This window comes from Thermobia domestica, chromosome 15 (assembly GCF_964235325.1).
Source record: "Thermobia domestica chromosome 15, izTheDome1.hap1.1, whole genome shotgun sequence".
Classification (NCBI taxonomy): domain Eukaryota; kingdom Metazoa; phylum Arthropoda; class Insecta; order Zygentoma; family Lepismatidae; genus Thermobia; species Thermobia domestica.
This window is the reverse complement of record NC_137468.1, coordinates 114,194,612-114,210,650: the sequence shown is the minus strand read 5'-3', so window position 1 is coordinate 114,210,650 and position 16,039 is coordinate 114,194,612. Positions and strand designations below refer to the sequence as shown.

The window sequence follows — 16,039 nt, the reverse complement described above, 5'->3', positions numbered from 1 at the left end:
AATTATTTGCTGTGTTCATTGTATCGACAGTAAGATTACATTTTACAATTCATGTAATTTAAAAAGTAGGCGTTTCAGATAAATTTAATGATTTGAGCTTCTACTTGCACTGAGGAAGTGGACGTAATTAATTGATATTTACATAGTTAACAATTTACTATCGTAAATTCTTTGCTCTGTTAATTATATCAACGGTAAGATTTTACAATGCTGTTGAAGAAAGCCATATTAGAGAATGGTGAAGGTTCTGGCTTTCTTGCAGTAGAAGAAAGTATTTTCATTTCTTGTCTTAGACTTATATTATGGAAAGTTTAGTTTCATTAAGGAGTTTCAAGTTAACATGTTCGTTGTGCAATAGTTTGTGCAGAATTGAACGTAATTGGTCCGTAATTGATATGAAGATATTTAATGATAGCATATTTTATAATCTTGCTAAAAGACAAAATTATGATTTGGGACTATGAATCACGTAATTTATAAAGTAGGCTTTTCAGATAAATTTGATGATTTGAGCTTGCATCTGTACTGAGGAAGTAGACATGATTAATCAACATAAAACTTCATTTTGGCTTCGTTCGAGTTCTTGACATTGTTCATTAGTGTGTGGATATTTTTAACGCACGAATTCGTAGTTTAGAAATCCTTTCCTACCCTATTAATAAACCCTAGAACTTAAGGCTTTCTCTGTGTGTTTGGCATGGTGTATGAGTGTAGTTGATAGCCAAAAATCAATACTATATAATACTTGCATTGTTTCCAAACTAAATATGGCGCTTTTCCGTTTATTTTATTATGAATAAATATAAATTAATTTTTGATCTATATCTTGTGAAGATGATCTATTTACATTTTCTTTAAACGTTCACGCCAAATTTATTTACTTGAATCTTTTCTTTTTAATTACAGTAGAGCGTCGATTATCCGAAGTAATTGGGGGACATGGGTGTTCGGAAAACTGGTTTGTTCGGATAATCGAACTGTACATGTTTATTTGCCAAAAAGAAGTAATGTACAGTAAATTTATTCATAAAAACAGGCATCTCTTTAAGTATTACAAAGTAACGTACAAAGGCAACTTTAGTAGGAATATATAGTATGTGGTACATGGCGCAGCTGTTGCTGTGAACAGCTTTGATACTGCCGCTACTTCTACAGCCAGTGCCAAACCGACAGAAGTGTGCTGATTGTTGAAACACAGCGACTGGCGGCTTGGCCGGTCAGCAGCGCCTTATGAAGGCCCCATTAGAAGCAATGTTCCGCCAGCGGTGGCTCAGTGCGGCGACTACTGTGGGAAACTTGTTTTGGGAGTGAGGGGGATGATGGACGGTAGGGTGGGAGAGTAACAGGTGCGAGCGAGTACACAGTTCGGTTGACCGAGGTTCGGATAATCGACGCTCTACTGTATTTAAATCTTCCTGCAGAACCTTATTTCTATAGTTGCCTAGAAATTAACTCAGTTACGATATTTACTAGAGGCTTTGCTAAAATAATAATAATTATTTAGTTTAACTTCGTAGATCATACTCGGAGACTAAGGAAAACAGTGATGATGACGATGGTGATTATAATTAACGAAACGGTAGAGTGCAGAAAGTGGGAAGAAATGGAATAAACCGGGAAAACTCCACACACGATGTTTGTCTACCACAAAGTCTACTTGAGGTGAGCTAGTATCGAACCATGGATTCCATACACCGGTTATAAGCGCTATACCACTGATCAACCACGGCTCCCTATTATTTTTATTTTACTTTACTTTTAGGTAATTACAAAAATAAACCAACGGTTAAATGTAATTTGACTAGCTCTTAATACGTAAATTATAGGTGTATTTATCGGGTATTTTTATTACAAGATACAAATATTCGTGTAACCACTTGTTGTTCGCATTGAAATGTAGAGATAGACAAAATGTGATCTGATTGCTCACTGTTTTGTTGAGGGTTATCCGAGATATAAATTGACTTTAATACTCATATTTAACATTGCTCGGTATAGATCGAATCAAAAATTTATCTGAAACGCCTACTCATAGTACATGAATCATGCATTTAAAGTTATAGTTTAGTTTTTGATGCTATGCCAAAAATGTTATCTCATTGTCACAAAAGCCAACCCAGTGAGATTTTTTATTATTACCTCACTATGATACACTAGTAACGTAAGTTTTGCTTTTTTTATCTGCACGTATTTCGATAATCTAACACAGAAAGAGGATGACTTGATTCATAATTATGCAATAATTCTTGTTTGGTGGACTCTGTGTCTGTGAGCATACTTGTTTAGTATTTTTTTTATATGCATAGAGATTTATAAACTTCTTGTAGTATCTTTTTTCTTTTTGTTTACTTGTTTCTTCTCTCTCTCTCTCTTTTTTTTTTTTTTTTTTTTTTTGTTTTCAAAAATAGGTTATACTTAATCTATGATGCTTCTTCTTAGTATAACCATGGATCTTTCTGTACATGTACAGATACTTACCAATTTCATGGAAACATCTAAAGCTGGAAACACGTCATATGTCGGAGTTGGCAACTGTTATATGGCGACCATTGCGAAGGGTTGTTGGTGATGTGTTATGGCAAACTCCGTATTACACGAGGAGCAGTAGAACGTCAGTGTTCAGTAAACTGAGATGACGGTGATAGGTAAAATGGACGATCTCTTTGATTTTGAAAGAGGCAAATTGTTGGCGCTCGGTTAAGTGCTGCGAGAATAACGAAAGTGGGAAGCGGGGTGGGTGTGACGCGAGAGGCTCATCCCGATTGGCCAAAAGAAACAGTGATCGGAAGAAAACAGTGACAGATCCTGCCAAGCATGGATTGTCACTCAAAAGCGTGGTGTGACTATGGTATTTAAAAAAAAAGGCTTAGCTCACAAATCTCTGCCACAATTCTAATTCTTCGTTGGCGTCAATCGCGACAGAGATTCGTGACCTAGCTATACAGGTGACGGAGGAATTCAAGCAGTACCTTCCACAGCCTATGTCGAAAAATCATAGTCAGACATGCGTTACCTGATGTGGACATACGTGGTAGTGTTACACAGTGGCGTATTTTGTGGGCTACCGGGCCTACAGACGGTAGCTATAGAATATTACAAAATACAGTTATTATAATATAAAATAAATTATATTGATAATTTTACACTTTAGTATCTTCTTTCAATGATACAAGTTTTTGAGAACTGTATGTATTTAGAAAGGTCCACTAAAATCTTCGTATGCAATCTACCTCGCTAAATTAAGAGGTTTTCGATATGAAACGCAGCAGAAACCACTCTCTAGCTACTGTATACAACAAGAATCGTGTCAGCACATTTCCCTTCGCTCCACCTTCGCCCACAGCGTACGAACGGGCGAAGAGAAATCGGTTTCTTGGGCGTGAGCGAAGAGTAAAGGGAAATTATACGAGTAATCATAAGGCATTTTGGGGATCTCTGAGAATTCTCTCGGACACCTTAAGCCTCGTTCTGTAGCAGTTTGCGTCAACGCAACGAAAATTTTGTGTTTTATAGTATTTTTCAATAGTTGGCATACCTGTTATAAATACTTGTTTCATTATTTGCGTTTCGTTGCCAAGGCTCTTACAGACTGAGGCTCTTTCGTTGGCTAATCAAATATTTCAGCATTCTTAATTACTCGGACAGCTTCCATTTACTCTGGTGAGTAGGGTTACCACCTATTCAAGCAAAATATAGGGTCTTCAAGGAACAAATGAAGGTAGAAATGTACGGTCCCTTTTTCCATAATACTAATAAGATAATATAAGTCTTGCTAGTGAAGATAAAATCATATCTATCTACTTGATAAAAAGGAAAGTGTGTTGTAAAGCTTTCTTCTTATTTTGAAGATTGTATAATAACGTGAAACTAAACTCAATAATAATAATAATAATAATAATAATAATAATAATAATAATAATAATAATAATAATAATAATAATAATAATAATAATAATAATGTACAGGTGTTATAAAGGTTAGTGGTAGCCCAAGTGATCAAACCAGTATACGCTACTGGTGTTACACGGGCGAAACCGTTGATAAGGGATCGTAACACTTTAGCGCGACACCGATTGGTAGTTGGTACAACCAACACGCAACATGGTTATATTGCAAACGTGTGATTTGGTCGGATGAGACTTGATTCACCTTATTTCAAACTTTAATTCAAATTCTTTTTAGTGAAATATAACGGCGGATCTATGATACTGTGGGCTGCAATATCCTGATTTTCAGCCTTTCCTGTGCTGACACTTACTGTTGCGTCACTGTCCGAGATTATGACTCTATTTTAGGGTAACATGTGCATCCTGTGGTCCCGATGTGATTTCCGGGTAATTACTTCATATTCCAGGACGATAATGTACCTATTCACACAGCTGGAGCTTTTACCACGTAGTTTATGCTGAAGAATATCGGGACTAAGTTGAATATCTCCCCTTGTCTTTTCAATCGGACCTGAACAGAATTGAACATATGTGATCCGTTTTGGAGACTAGAATCCGGCGCAGACTTCAGCTTCCATCCTCTCTCTCAAAGAACTAAGTGATTCACCGTATTCGGAATGGTGTAATATTCCACTTGCTACAATGCGAGATCTCTATCACTCCATTCCACGTTGCATCAACTGTTCTGAGGGAGAAAGGTGGTCCAACGACGTATCAATCTAATAAGTTTCACTTTTTTCAGGTGTTCCCATTAAATTGATAAGTATCTCTATACTTGACATTATGTAATATTATTATGATGTTGCACACTTGGCAGTTTTTTTAAAAAAAGTCAAAATATGTTTATAGTTAAAACTAATTAGAAGTTATTTTGACGCATCATTACTAATTTTGCATTAGGAAATAGGTCTACCACAACTTACCGATTATTTATAGTCTATGTATTCCAGAGGAATTACTTACTTGGAGTTACTTTTTACAACTATCAGCAGAAATTACTTCTCTTCTTCAAAGGTCACTTACCTAAACAAAAGGAGAATAATCGAGTTAGTACAGTGTGTTGAACTATTATTATTGTTTTTAATAAAGATTCTTATGATCTTTTGTAGATTTTAGTTTCAACTTGGACAGTGTTCGAAGTGGAAAAAAAAAAAACAGAGGCTATATGTTTTATTACGATTTTGACTTGACATACCGACTACCTAAATGTTGAAATGCAGTGAGGGTATGTTGCCTAAAAAAATGAAAATGAATTTATTGAGTTTTACGTCCCACGGTTATGCCGGTTAGGCTAAAGGAGACGGTGATGATGAGGAATGAGTGAAACGGTGGAATGAAGAAAGTGGGAGGAAACGGGGGAACCCGGAGAAAACCCACGCACACGGCGTTTGTCCACCACAAAGTTTATTTGGCGGGGGCTGGGATCGAACCCGGGACCCCAAGCACCATATGTTGCCTAAAAGATTGCATTTCTATTTACATAATGACTGAAAATCATTGAGAGCTTCTATGTAGTAACGCGGAAGGTGATGGAGAGGCTATGACCCCCTTCAACTTTCTGAGGAAAAAAAAATCCCCTTATGCTGTATTATAGAGAATTATACACAGAAATGCTCAAAAACCGAATGAGGATATTAATAATTTCCTGTGGGAAAACTCCTGGTCCCCCACTCGACTGTGGGGTACTCCAAACACCTGTGACAGCAGATAACCCCTAAACCCACCCATGCTCAAAACACGACATTCATATGCATTAAGGCAAGAAGACACACACATACACAACAAAGAAAAAAAATCAATATGGCACATCAAAATATAAACTAGGTGAACTTCTTTGCAGACACCTACCTTAAGAACATAAGGTAGGTATAAAGGTAAGAAAACTGACGGTGTTGTCAACTTAGAAGCTATTTCTACATAAGAAATTTTTTAAAAAAAGTGCAAAGCTATTCGTCAATTACTGTGTATAAAAATGGATTTATTAAAGTTATCTATATTTAGCATCTACTTCCCAGTGACGGTATGTTTTAATCATTGAAAGACCAGAGACGGTATGCCTTCATCACTGAAAAACCAGAGGCGGTATGGCATACCACCGCATATAATCTCACTTCGACCACTGAACTTGGATTTTTCTTAAAATAAATATCAATAGTAACGTGTAAATACGAAAATGTAATAACTCACACAAAGAGAACTTGTATAATTAAATGGATTGGAATGCAACATTCCTTTCAGTACTGAGACTATTTGACTATTTGTAAAATGGACCTACACCTTCTTCAGGGAGTAAGATCCGGGTCTCTCACGCCAAAATTGCGTAAGCAAACCATATAACTCGAGGAAATTCATAAATTGAACTGTTAGTAGAACAGCTCTTAGCTCAGTGGCGGCAATGAATTGTTATGCCCGGTGTTGCAGAAGGAAAAAAAATCGGAGACAGAATGTATTAACTGGACTCATTAGCTTACTAACGTAATTGTGACTCAAACATAAAATAGGATAAGAAAATAAAATACAATTTTGCAAAGAAAAAAAAAAGTTAAATTGAACATATTTTATTCACGGTTTCTCTGGAAGGAAGAATCGAGACTGGGTAAACATATCTCGTGCATGAACTAAAACTGGCTTTACTTTGTAAATTATAAAAACATATACTTTTCTCGTTTCTCTATTTCATTCAGTGCTGTGACTTTCCTTTTCTTTGTTTCTTTTTTTTATTTATTCTTTCTTTGTAGTCCTTGGTCCTTATATTATCAATTTAATCTCTTATAACGTTAAGATTCCTTTCAAAGGTTGTGGTGAAGAAAGATAAATTTCTCTCTCTTGAATCTGCTTGAATATATTTCCACAAGTGACATGATTTTCTTGAAGGAAGATTCGTAATTAGGAAAGCATTTTAGTGGTTATGATATAATTCTCAATATTGGCTTATCAATATTCGGTTTTCAAATAACTTAATGAAGCCAAACCTAACATAAGTGGATAATTAATTCATAAACGCTAGTCTAATACATGTTTTTCTTTTTGTTTTATAACTCTGAGGTCATTAAAAAATACTTCTTTATATTGGTTAGGCATCAGCACAGTTACATGCTCCTCTCTTTAAAATATGAATATGTTAAGTGAATTCCATTTGCTGATTTATAGTCAGGGCCGCAACTTGTGGGAGGCAGGAGGCAACTGCCCCCCAGGGACGCTCCTTACCGTTGTACGGGGGGCCCACTTTAAGACAAAATTTTCTTACTCCATATACGATACAAACATGAAATTATAAATGAAGCATAAAACAGGTTCGCTACATTACATAAACAAAACAGCACACTAAAGGTAAATAAAACAAAAAATGAATCATGGGACAATTTCAGTAAAAAATGTTTACTATTAGGAGTCCTAAAAACAATATTTATTCGTATGGCTTTAAGATTCCTCAATATTGTCCCCTTAATTAATTCGTCGTGTATGGAACGGGCCCAAGGGTATAACTAACGGTCTCTCAGACCTTGGCGTGAGAGAGAGCCCACAGAGCCCGTAAAGAGTAAGATAAAGATGGAAAGAGGGTCCGAAAGAATTAAAAAAAAAAACACTTTTTCTAGGGGCCCAAATACGCGTATTAATTCTCCCCCCGAAAAAATCTAAGTTACGGGGCTGTTTATAGTGGTATGTATGTATTTCACAAATTTAGCTAGTGCGAAAGCCTCTTTCATTCAGGAAACGCTGCTACGTTGCACGAGCATTGCAACGACCAAGAGAAAGCAAATTTAGCATTCGCTCCAGAAGACCGTGCTGCAGAATCTGGTCGTTGTAAGCTCACTGTAACGCAATATAAATTAGTGACTATGCAATGGATTGTTTTCTCGTTTTTCAAGAGTTGAATGTGTTTTACAATATTATAGAGGTCCAAAAGTATGTTAGTTAATACCTATAGGAACACATGATCATTATAACGTAAAAGTACACATACGGTCATTTTGGTTCCTGGAATTAGAACTTCTATGCCAAAACTATGCTTAAACTAGTTTATTATCAAAATCATTATGGAAGAAATTTTAAGTTGGAAAATTGAAATACCATCTTTTTTCCAAAAACACTGTAGTTCATTGATATACATATTGAGTATGCTCTTCTTGATTTGACCAAATTGAAAGATTTGCTTCCTTATTTAGCAATTCTATACTAAGAATGAAGTTCAACTTTTGGTCAAGTTACTATAAAGGTGAATTTTAGAACTCATCCATTCCTTCAATAACTTTAACAACAAATGACATCGATATAAGAGTACCAAAATAGTAAGGAAGTGTGGTCGGGAAGAGGGTTTTAGAAACAGTACCCTATGTCATAGCTATACAAAAGTCAATAACCAATAATCTCAATAAAAATAAAGGAAAGATGTAATAAAGAGAAGTAAGTACCTTCGTAAGTACATAATCACAATTTAACATTTATAAAATATGCACAACACATGATTAATATTACCTATATGTACGTTTGTGCTTAGTTTTGTCCAAATTAATGTATCAACAAAAATCACCGCATTACTCTACACATAATAGTTCATATCATTTTATAAAATAAACTTAGTAAATTTTGGGTAGCTACTTTTAGCCATTCCCTTGGAATTGATCAACTCTAGCCACATTAGTTAATAGAGAAATTTAAAACTACAATGTTATTAGTTAAAGAGAGAACATAATTTTATATATATACAGGGTGTCCCAAACGTCCCCTGACATAGGGTAACTCTGTTATTATCAGAGTTACAACCAAAAGTAATAGGGGAAACCGTTTCCAAATATGAAGTTTTCAATCCAAAGTGAAGGAAGTTTTAAAATCGGACAAGCCGATTCGGTTGTACACGCTTTATGTGCCCAATGTTAAGTGAAATGCAACGTTGAAAGATTTTGTAAATGTGCATAAGTGGATAATGTTGGATTGCAAGGTGGATAAATTTTGTAAGAGTATTGTGAATGGGGACATGTTTGAAATGGACCCCATCAGGAAGTCGCGGTCGGAAAGAGAGATTGCCGCCGTCGACGGTGACGGGCCGCCGGAGGCAGCCGGCACCCGTCCGCTGCGGCACGACGATCTACTTCTTCAAAGTTGCCGAACTTTGCCGAGGCGGGAAGCGGTCGAAAATCGTAAAATAAAATGCCTTTTGCCGAATGTTGCCGACCGTCAGAATCAGCAAAACAGTCGGAAAGGCCTCTTTCCGACTCATTATGCCGGCCTTTTTTCGACGGCAGCGCCGACACATTTACTGCGTCTTTACAGTTGTTTGCCGAATGCTCGGTAAAACAAATTTCCGACGGCAGCGCCGGGGCATTTAATGCGCATTTTCGGCTGTTTGCCGACTGCTCGGCAAGGCAACTATTCGTCCCGGTCGAAAATCGTTCGGAAAGACGCCGGTGCCCGGCTCCGGCAACCCGACCGCGGCATCTGGTCGGCATGGACAAATTGTCCGACTATAGGCGGCAGGATCCTGATGGGGGGTGGCCATCTACACGTTAGCGTAAAAGACAGTAACTTCATTCACTTATGTTATGGTTCCAGGTAAGTGGCAACGTTGCATTTTCATTTAGCATTGGGCACATAAAAATTGTACAATCCAAACGACTCGTCCGATTAAAAAAAAAATCACTGTAGATTGAAATATCATATTTGGAGACGATTTCCCCGCTTACATTTTGTTCTAACTCTGAGAATATCAAAGTTATCCTGTCAGGGGACTTTTGAGACACCCTGTATATGATTGCTTCTTGTTGGACGAACAACTCAAGAAGAATACAAACTGTTTATTTCTTTTTATATAGATAATTTTTGTAGCGTTATCCTCTGAATATTTTCTGTAGATAATTTTGCTTATTTTATTGTCTCTTAATTGGAGTCCTCTCTTAACTTTTTATGCGTATTAGATTTGGAGTCGTTTGATTTGTGAGTAGGAATCTTTTGAGATAAATGTTAGAAGCATAAAGAATTTGGCTCCGCTCTTGAAAATATTTTATATGAATGTGCCAGAATACAAGATACACGTATATGGAATAGACCAAATATGTGAGTGTGCCTGCATATGTGTGAAAAAGGGAAGATAGAGTGTAATATACAAGTGTTAATGTCATATTTTCCCCTTCTTACCCTTTTTATCCTTCACCGACAGAGGGAGTGTTTTTCCCTCACATCGTCATCTCTTTTACTACCACTGTGTTGCCACATTTCTTCCCTCATGTCCGCCCTCGGCGCCTATGCGAGGGGGTTATAAATACAACCTTCTGGAGCGGCGAAAGGTCACCCACCAAGAACTGAACAAAACTGGGGGAAGATTCCGACATTAAACTTCACACATTATACACACTACCACAAAAGAGACGCTTATACGATCTCATGACATGGCAATCAAACTGATGCAAAAATATTTAATTACACAATACGAACATATTTTTTTTTTTAAATGTGGTATTTTAAAATTCCGATTAAATAATAATCCATAATTTGAATTAGGAGACGAGGATCATACCAGAGTACCTATTCCTTTAGTTTTGTTCTGATTGTTAGTATTGGCGTTACTAAAAACTTCTATAACTATCTAGCATATTATAATTTTTGGGGAGACAGGTGGCTCAGTGGTAGATAGCTCATCTCCGATGCTAGGAGTCCTTGGTTTGATTCCAGGCCATGTGAATTTATGATGGACAATATCATGCACGGGAGTTTTCTCGAGGTTCTTTCGTTTCCTTTCAGATTCCAGTCGCGTAGACAGAAACTCATCAAGGGAACTTATATATATATATAGACCTATATATAACTGGGAAAATCCTGCGCGACATGTCGCCATTAGTGAATTTTATTAATATACAGAGAAAAGAACGTATGTGGCGTACATAAAAACCAGGTTAAATGCGTAAACCCTGTAGTTTTTGACCTGAAAGTACGATTAACACCTTGCAGCAAACGTATAATTGAAAACGTATGTTTTATAATACTGTCCGTATGTGTTCCATCTATATGTACTTTCCGTATGATTGTATATAGGTGATAAGGATCTCGTACACAGATGAATGTATATAACATTAGCTGACGTACACATATGTAAGATACGGACGACTTAAATGTTAGACATCCTGCAGCTGCATGATGTAACATCTAAACGGGAACAAAGAAGTACGTATGTAGCATATGATTAATGTATATTCTGTGCAGATTTCCGTAGTAAACATGTGAATTCCGTATATTTGTACAATATACCGCTGTCTAGATAACGAATTTTTCTCAATGTACATTTGCATGGCTACCAAACTCTCTGGGCTGACTACTGGATTCACGCCTGAAATTTCGTATTCTGTCCATCAAAGAATTAAATATGTAGAGATCATTATTACGTATACTGGCCTGAATAGGTCAGAAATATTGTGCTTGAAGCTAATAACTGACCTCATAGATAGCCGAATCAACACTCTGTCGCCTAAAGCTCAGAACTCTTCCCCTCAAAGAAAATGTAGTTCTTGTGTTGTAAATGATAATGATCAAATTGTCGTCGACAATGGATTGAGCGCTCAGTCACGGCTACACAAAATTGCATTGTAGAATGCACGTATAACGACATGATCACTCGAAATGGGAAAAGCGTAGCCCTATTCTAATACGTAATACAGAAACACCTATACAAGACATTTCTATAATAAAATAAATCAATTTATTCTGTAATATCTAAGGTTGGAGATGATCAAGTATATGGCTCTAGGAACTAGCAGGCGCTCATTCGGACCTGACTAATATCATCGGCAGTGATGAGACACATATGTATGACCAGAATAATATTCATATCAGTTTACTTCAGCAACAGGATATTGAAAAACTGATGACATTTTCTAACAAAAAAAATGGAAGTACTATACCTCTTTTCATTACACTCCCTAAAGATCTATGGCTGGTTGAATGACGATCGTTCAACTGATTGATGTGTGGTCAGCCCATCACCTCCCAGGCATCAATATTTCTGGCTTTCTAGAGCGAAAGTTATTACCTCTTAATTCAGATAGCTCCCCAATTACCTCATCATGCTAATTCAATACCGGATAATTTTAGTGCTCCACCGGGAGTAACGAAACCGAAGTTGCGCACGTTAACAATTTGGCTAAGCAGAAACTCAGTATAGGTCTACGTATATTTTTAATTTAAACGTCCATTTTCTTGTTTAATGGTTTCTATTCGCAACTGCAGTTGATAAATTTTGATACATATGCCACAGAGAAAAATATTGTAAAGATAAAGAATGTTACATATAACTAATACATTGAAATCTTACGGATGGTTAAATATTTGGACTTCTGGGAAGTAAGTTTTTTGAATTTATTTTAACATGACAATGTAATGCTTTCTTTGGTGATAAATTATAACGAAGGGAACATAGTAGGTGAACCGAATTCAGGAACTCCCAAGACGTAAAGCTGTGGAACACAACCTCTGTTGCCCAGCCTTACCTTTATTGCTTAGACAATGGGTTATTTGCTTATCAAATTTTGTTCAGATACGGAAAGTATTTACCGAGAAATAAAGTACCTCATGAAGACTGAATCGAGCTCAACCTAGCTAACTCTGTTCGAGCTCTGCCATAAAATATAGCGATATTTATTTCTTAGACAATGGGCTACTTGTCCAACAAATTTCCTTCACATCCGGCCACAAGCCACTAAGAAATAAAGTAGGTCTACCAATATGAGCCAAGCCTAGCCGAATTCCATGGTCGAACTTAGTCACCAAGTACAACGATCTCTATTGCTTAAACGATGGACTACTTGCTCACCAAATTTAGTTTAGACCCGGCCAGTAGTTATTGAGAACTACAATCTAGAATGAAACTCACATATGGTAACACCGGGAGCTATATATAATATATATAATAGCATAATGAATTACTTCCCAAAATACTTTTTAAGACATTTATTGTGTGAAGTGTTGTTTATAACAAAATCTTGATTACCTGAGAACTATTATGGATTAACCGTGCAAATAAAACATATAATTCCGAGTTACTACGTAATGTATGCTTGACATGCGGAACTTTATTTTATTTTATTTATTTGTTCAAGTGTGCCAATGAATAAAATTATGAACTTTAAATAACTTTTCATTAACTAGTGTTTATACCATTTTTTCCTTTTTAGGTATTTCTAAAGCACTGTTCTAACTCGAACATTTATTATTGTAAAAACTGTAAATTACATATTACCCAAGTTTTTTTTATTATATGTGCCGACTCATCCGATAATTAGTACGGACAATCTGCAAATCGTTAAGCGTGTCAGATAAATTTTACTACCGAAATATTAACAACTAGGTACTCATTAATTACAAACTTTGATTGATCTTATTTATTATTCACAGAATTTTTCAGTGCATCAATTGTTTTCTTGAACGAATACGACATACAAATAATTGAATTCAGCAATCAGCAAAAAGTTTTGAAAAATTGTGTTCGCAGAACAAAACGAAAAGGGTTTCACCCCATTTCTAATGCTGAAAATTCTATTTTCTATTGTTTACAATGAGAAAACGAGCGCCAAATGCTTTTCCAATGTTAAGTCCATGGGCATCTCGTTTTTCGATGATTATTTCTCAATAGTTTGTCCGATCGGTACATGCAACTCGTAACGACATTCAGCGCGCTCTCTCGAATCACCATGTCAAATTTGGTGAAGAACGGTTCAGGCATATTGAAGATCCAGTTTTTCGGCGATTATTCCTCAATGGTATTTCCAATCGGTACATGCTACCCCTTATGACATTCAGCGCGCGCTCTCAAATCACCATGTCAAATTTGGCGAGGAACGGTTCAGGCATCTTGAAGATCCAGTTTTTCGGTGATTATTCCTCAATGGTATTTCCGATCGGAACATGCTACCCCTTATGACATTCAGCGCGCGCTCTCAAATCACCATGTCAAATTTGGTGAAGAACGGTTCAGGCTTCTCGAAGATCCAGTTTTTCGGTGATTATTCCTCAATGGTATTTCTGATCGGGGCATGCAACCCCTTATGACATTCAGCGCGCTCTCGAATCACCATTGTCAAATTTGGTGAAGAACAGTTTAAGCATCTTGGAGGAATATCGGAATAAACGAACGTCTAAGTAGCGTAAATAGAGGCTTCGCTCGATACAATGGAAGAAGTACGTCTGTAAGGAAGGACGTCTGTCAGGATCTATATAGACTGTATTAAAAATGCCCTTCTCCTGGTGGGACTGAAGACTGGCATCGTAGTTCGAATAAGGGATCATCGATTGCTAGTGATAATGTTAACCTTTGTCTACCCGTAATGGTCAACTCCCTTGCTTGTTTTAACAACACATAACTACCATAGTTGTTTATATTGTTTTAAAGACAGATTTAACGAGAAAAAAAGAGGAACCAACAAATTTAATGAGAAAAAAGAGTAAACATTAATATGTTTTTAACACAATATAACGTACTGCAGGCGCGCCAGAAGCCTTTTATAAATGTTAGCATCGCTTTCTATAGCAGTTATTTATACATAGTTTTCTAAACAAAAGTTAACCAACTATGGCCGATTAACTGGTTTCTTAATTGAGTGATGTGTGGTCAGCACTTGACACATCTTGACGTTACCTCAGATAGGATTACGTCATAACTCAAGTACCTTATGATGATGGTCAACATCGCAAATTATGTACCTAATTCGGAATCAAATCCAAGTTAATGCACACAAACTATTCGCCAACCGATATTTATGAAATATATATCGCCAACCGATATATATTTAACTTCTTATGAAATGAAATAAGTTCTCAATTTTGTAAGAATACTATGTGAATACTAAAATTGTAAGTATACTTACTGTCTACTGCCCTGAACCTGGTTGCTGCTATCAGCGTATTTTCGTAGTAGTCATGCGCGTGTATTTTTACTCTCAGTAGTAGCAAAATTGTTGACCTCATGACTTTGAGATAAATAACTTGATAAGAATCTAAGCCTGTTTTATAAGTTAAATTCAGGGCTACATGATATTTCTAAAAAATACACGTAAAATTTTATATTCATATATTTAGTAGAGTGTATGATAATAATAGAAACAGTAATAATAATGATAATACCTTTTATTTAAATTATTCGGAACTGATACTCTCCACTTAATTTCGAAGTGGTTGTATGATTTTTAATTAAGTATAAATTAAACTAAAATTTAAATTTTAAATTAAAAGTAAAATTCAAGCCAATTTTTAACAAAAGTGTTGATATCGAAAACTTCTTTATGGTCAGTTTAACTTCAATTGTTATTATTTTAATATCAGACGTACATGTATTCCTGTATTAACATAATTTGTAACTTAGCAGTGTTGTTTCAACAACACATTCGGTAATGTTTCTTAGTAATTTTCTAAGAAATCATATGGTGTGGTTAGAATTTTTTTTTTCAGTTTTACTGTGTTTGTTTCCTGTCAGCTTTCTACAGTTTAACTCAATATAAATCCATGCAAATTGAATTTTTCACTCACCTCTGAATAAGTATTTCTTTTTTAACACTGAAATCTTATGTACCAAAGAGTCGTATTTGTGATCATCATACCTGTTGAATTCCACTGTCTAGCATAGTTATATGTTGCGATTGATGAGGATAATTAGTATGGCTGGTGTGATGAGTTTTTCTCTCTTTTTCTCCATCCTCTTCCAAATCGGTTCTTTGTTGACATTCTATCCCGATTGACGATGCCGTGATGACCTTGAGTTCTTCTGCTTTTGAAACACGTTAATTAAATTTTGTTTGGCTGTTGTGTTCTGATATTTTTATCACTCACTTATATTACGATGATATGATTGTAAAAACAACAATTTCTGACTATATCTGTACTATAATAATATGCACCTCTTTGAAGATTTGTTTATTATTTTTTTAAATGGTGTAAATAAATACGGATAGAGTCTATCAAAGACATAAGACGAATAGCGGAAATAGTAAAACAGTGTTGCTAGACGTGAAGATATAAACACCCGATACTTTGGAAAACTACACAAAAAAAAAAGTCTATTATAACACGTTAACACTGCTTGCTCATTACGTGTTCGCGCGAAATATACACACAAA

At 35.9% G+C, this 16,039-nt stretch overlaps 1 protein-coding gene across 1 annotated transcript in view; it reads right to left on the bottom strand.

Annotated features, from left to right (window-relative positions):
• Nucleotides 1-16,028, bottom strand: part of LOC145671208 (zinc finger protein rotund-like) — a 679,398-nt gene extending 663,370 nt beyond the window's left edge. The window contains exon 1 of the mRNA XM_081740069.1: nucleotides 15,524-16,028. Within this exon, the coding sequence (XP_081596195.1) occupies nucleotides 15,524-15,547 (24 nt within the window). The 5' untranslated portion in view covers nucleotides 15,548-16,028. The remainder of the gene's footprint in view (nucleotides 1-15,523) is intronic.
• Between the last annotated feature and the right edge of the window lie 11 nt (nucleotides 16,029-16,039).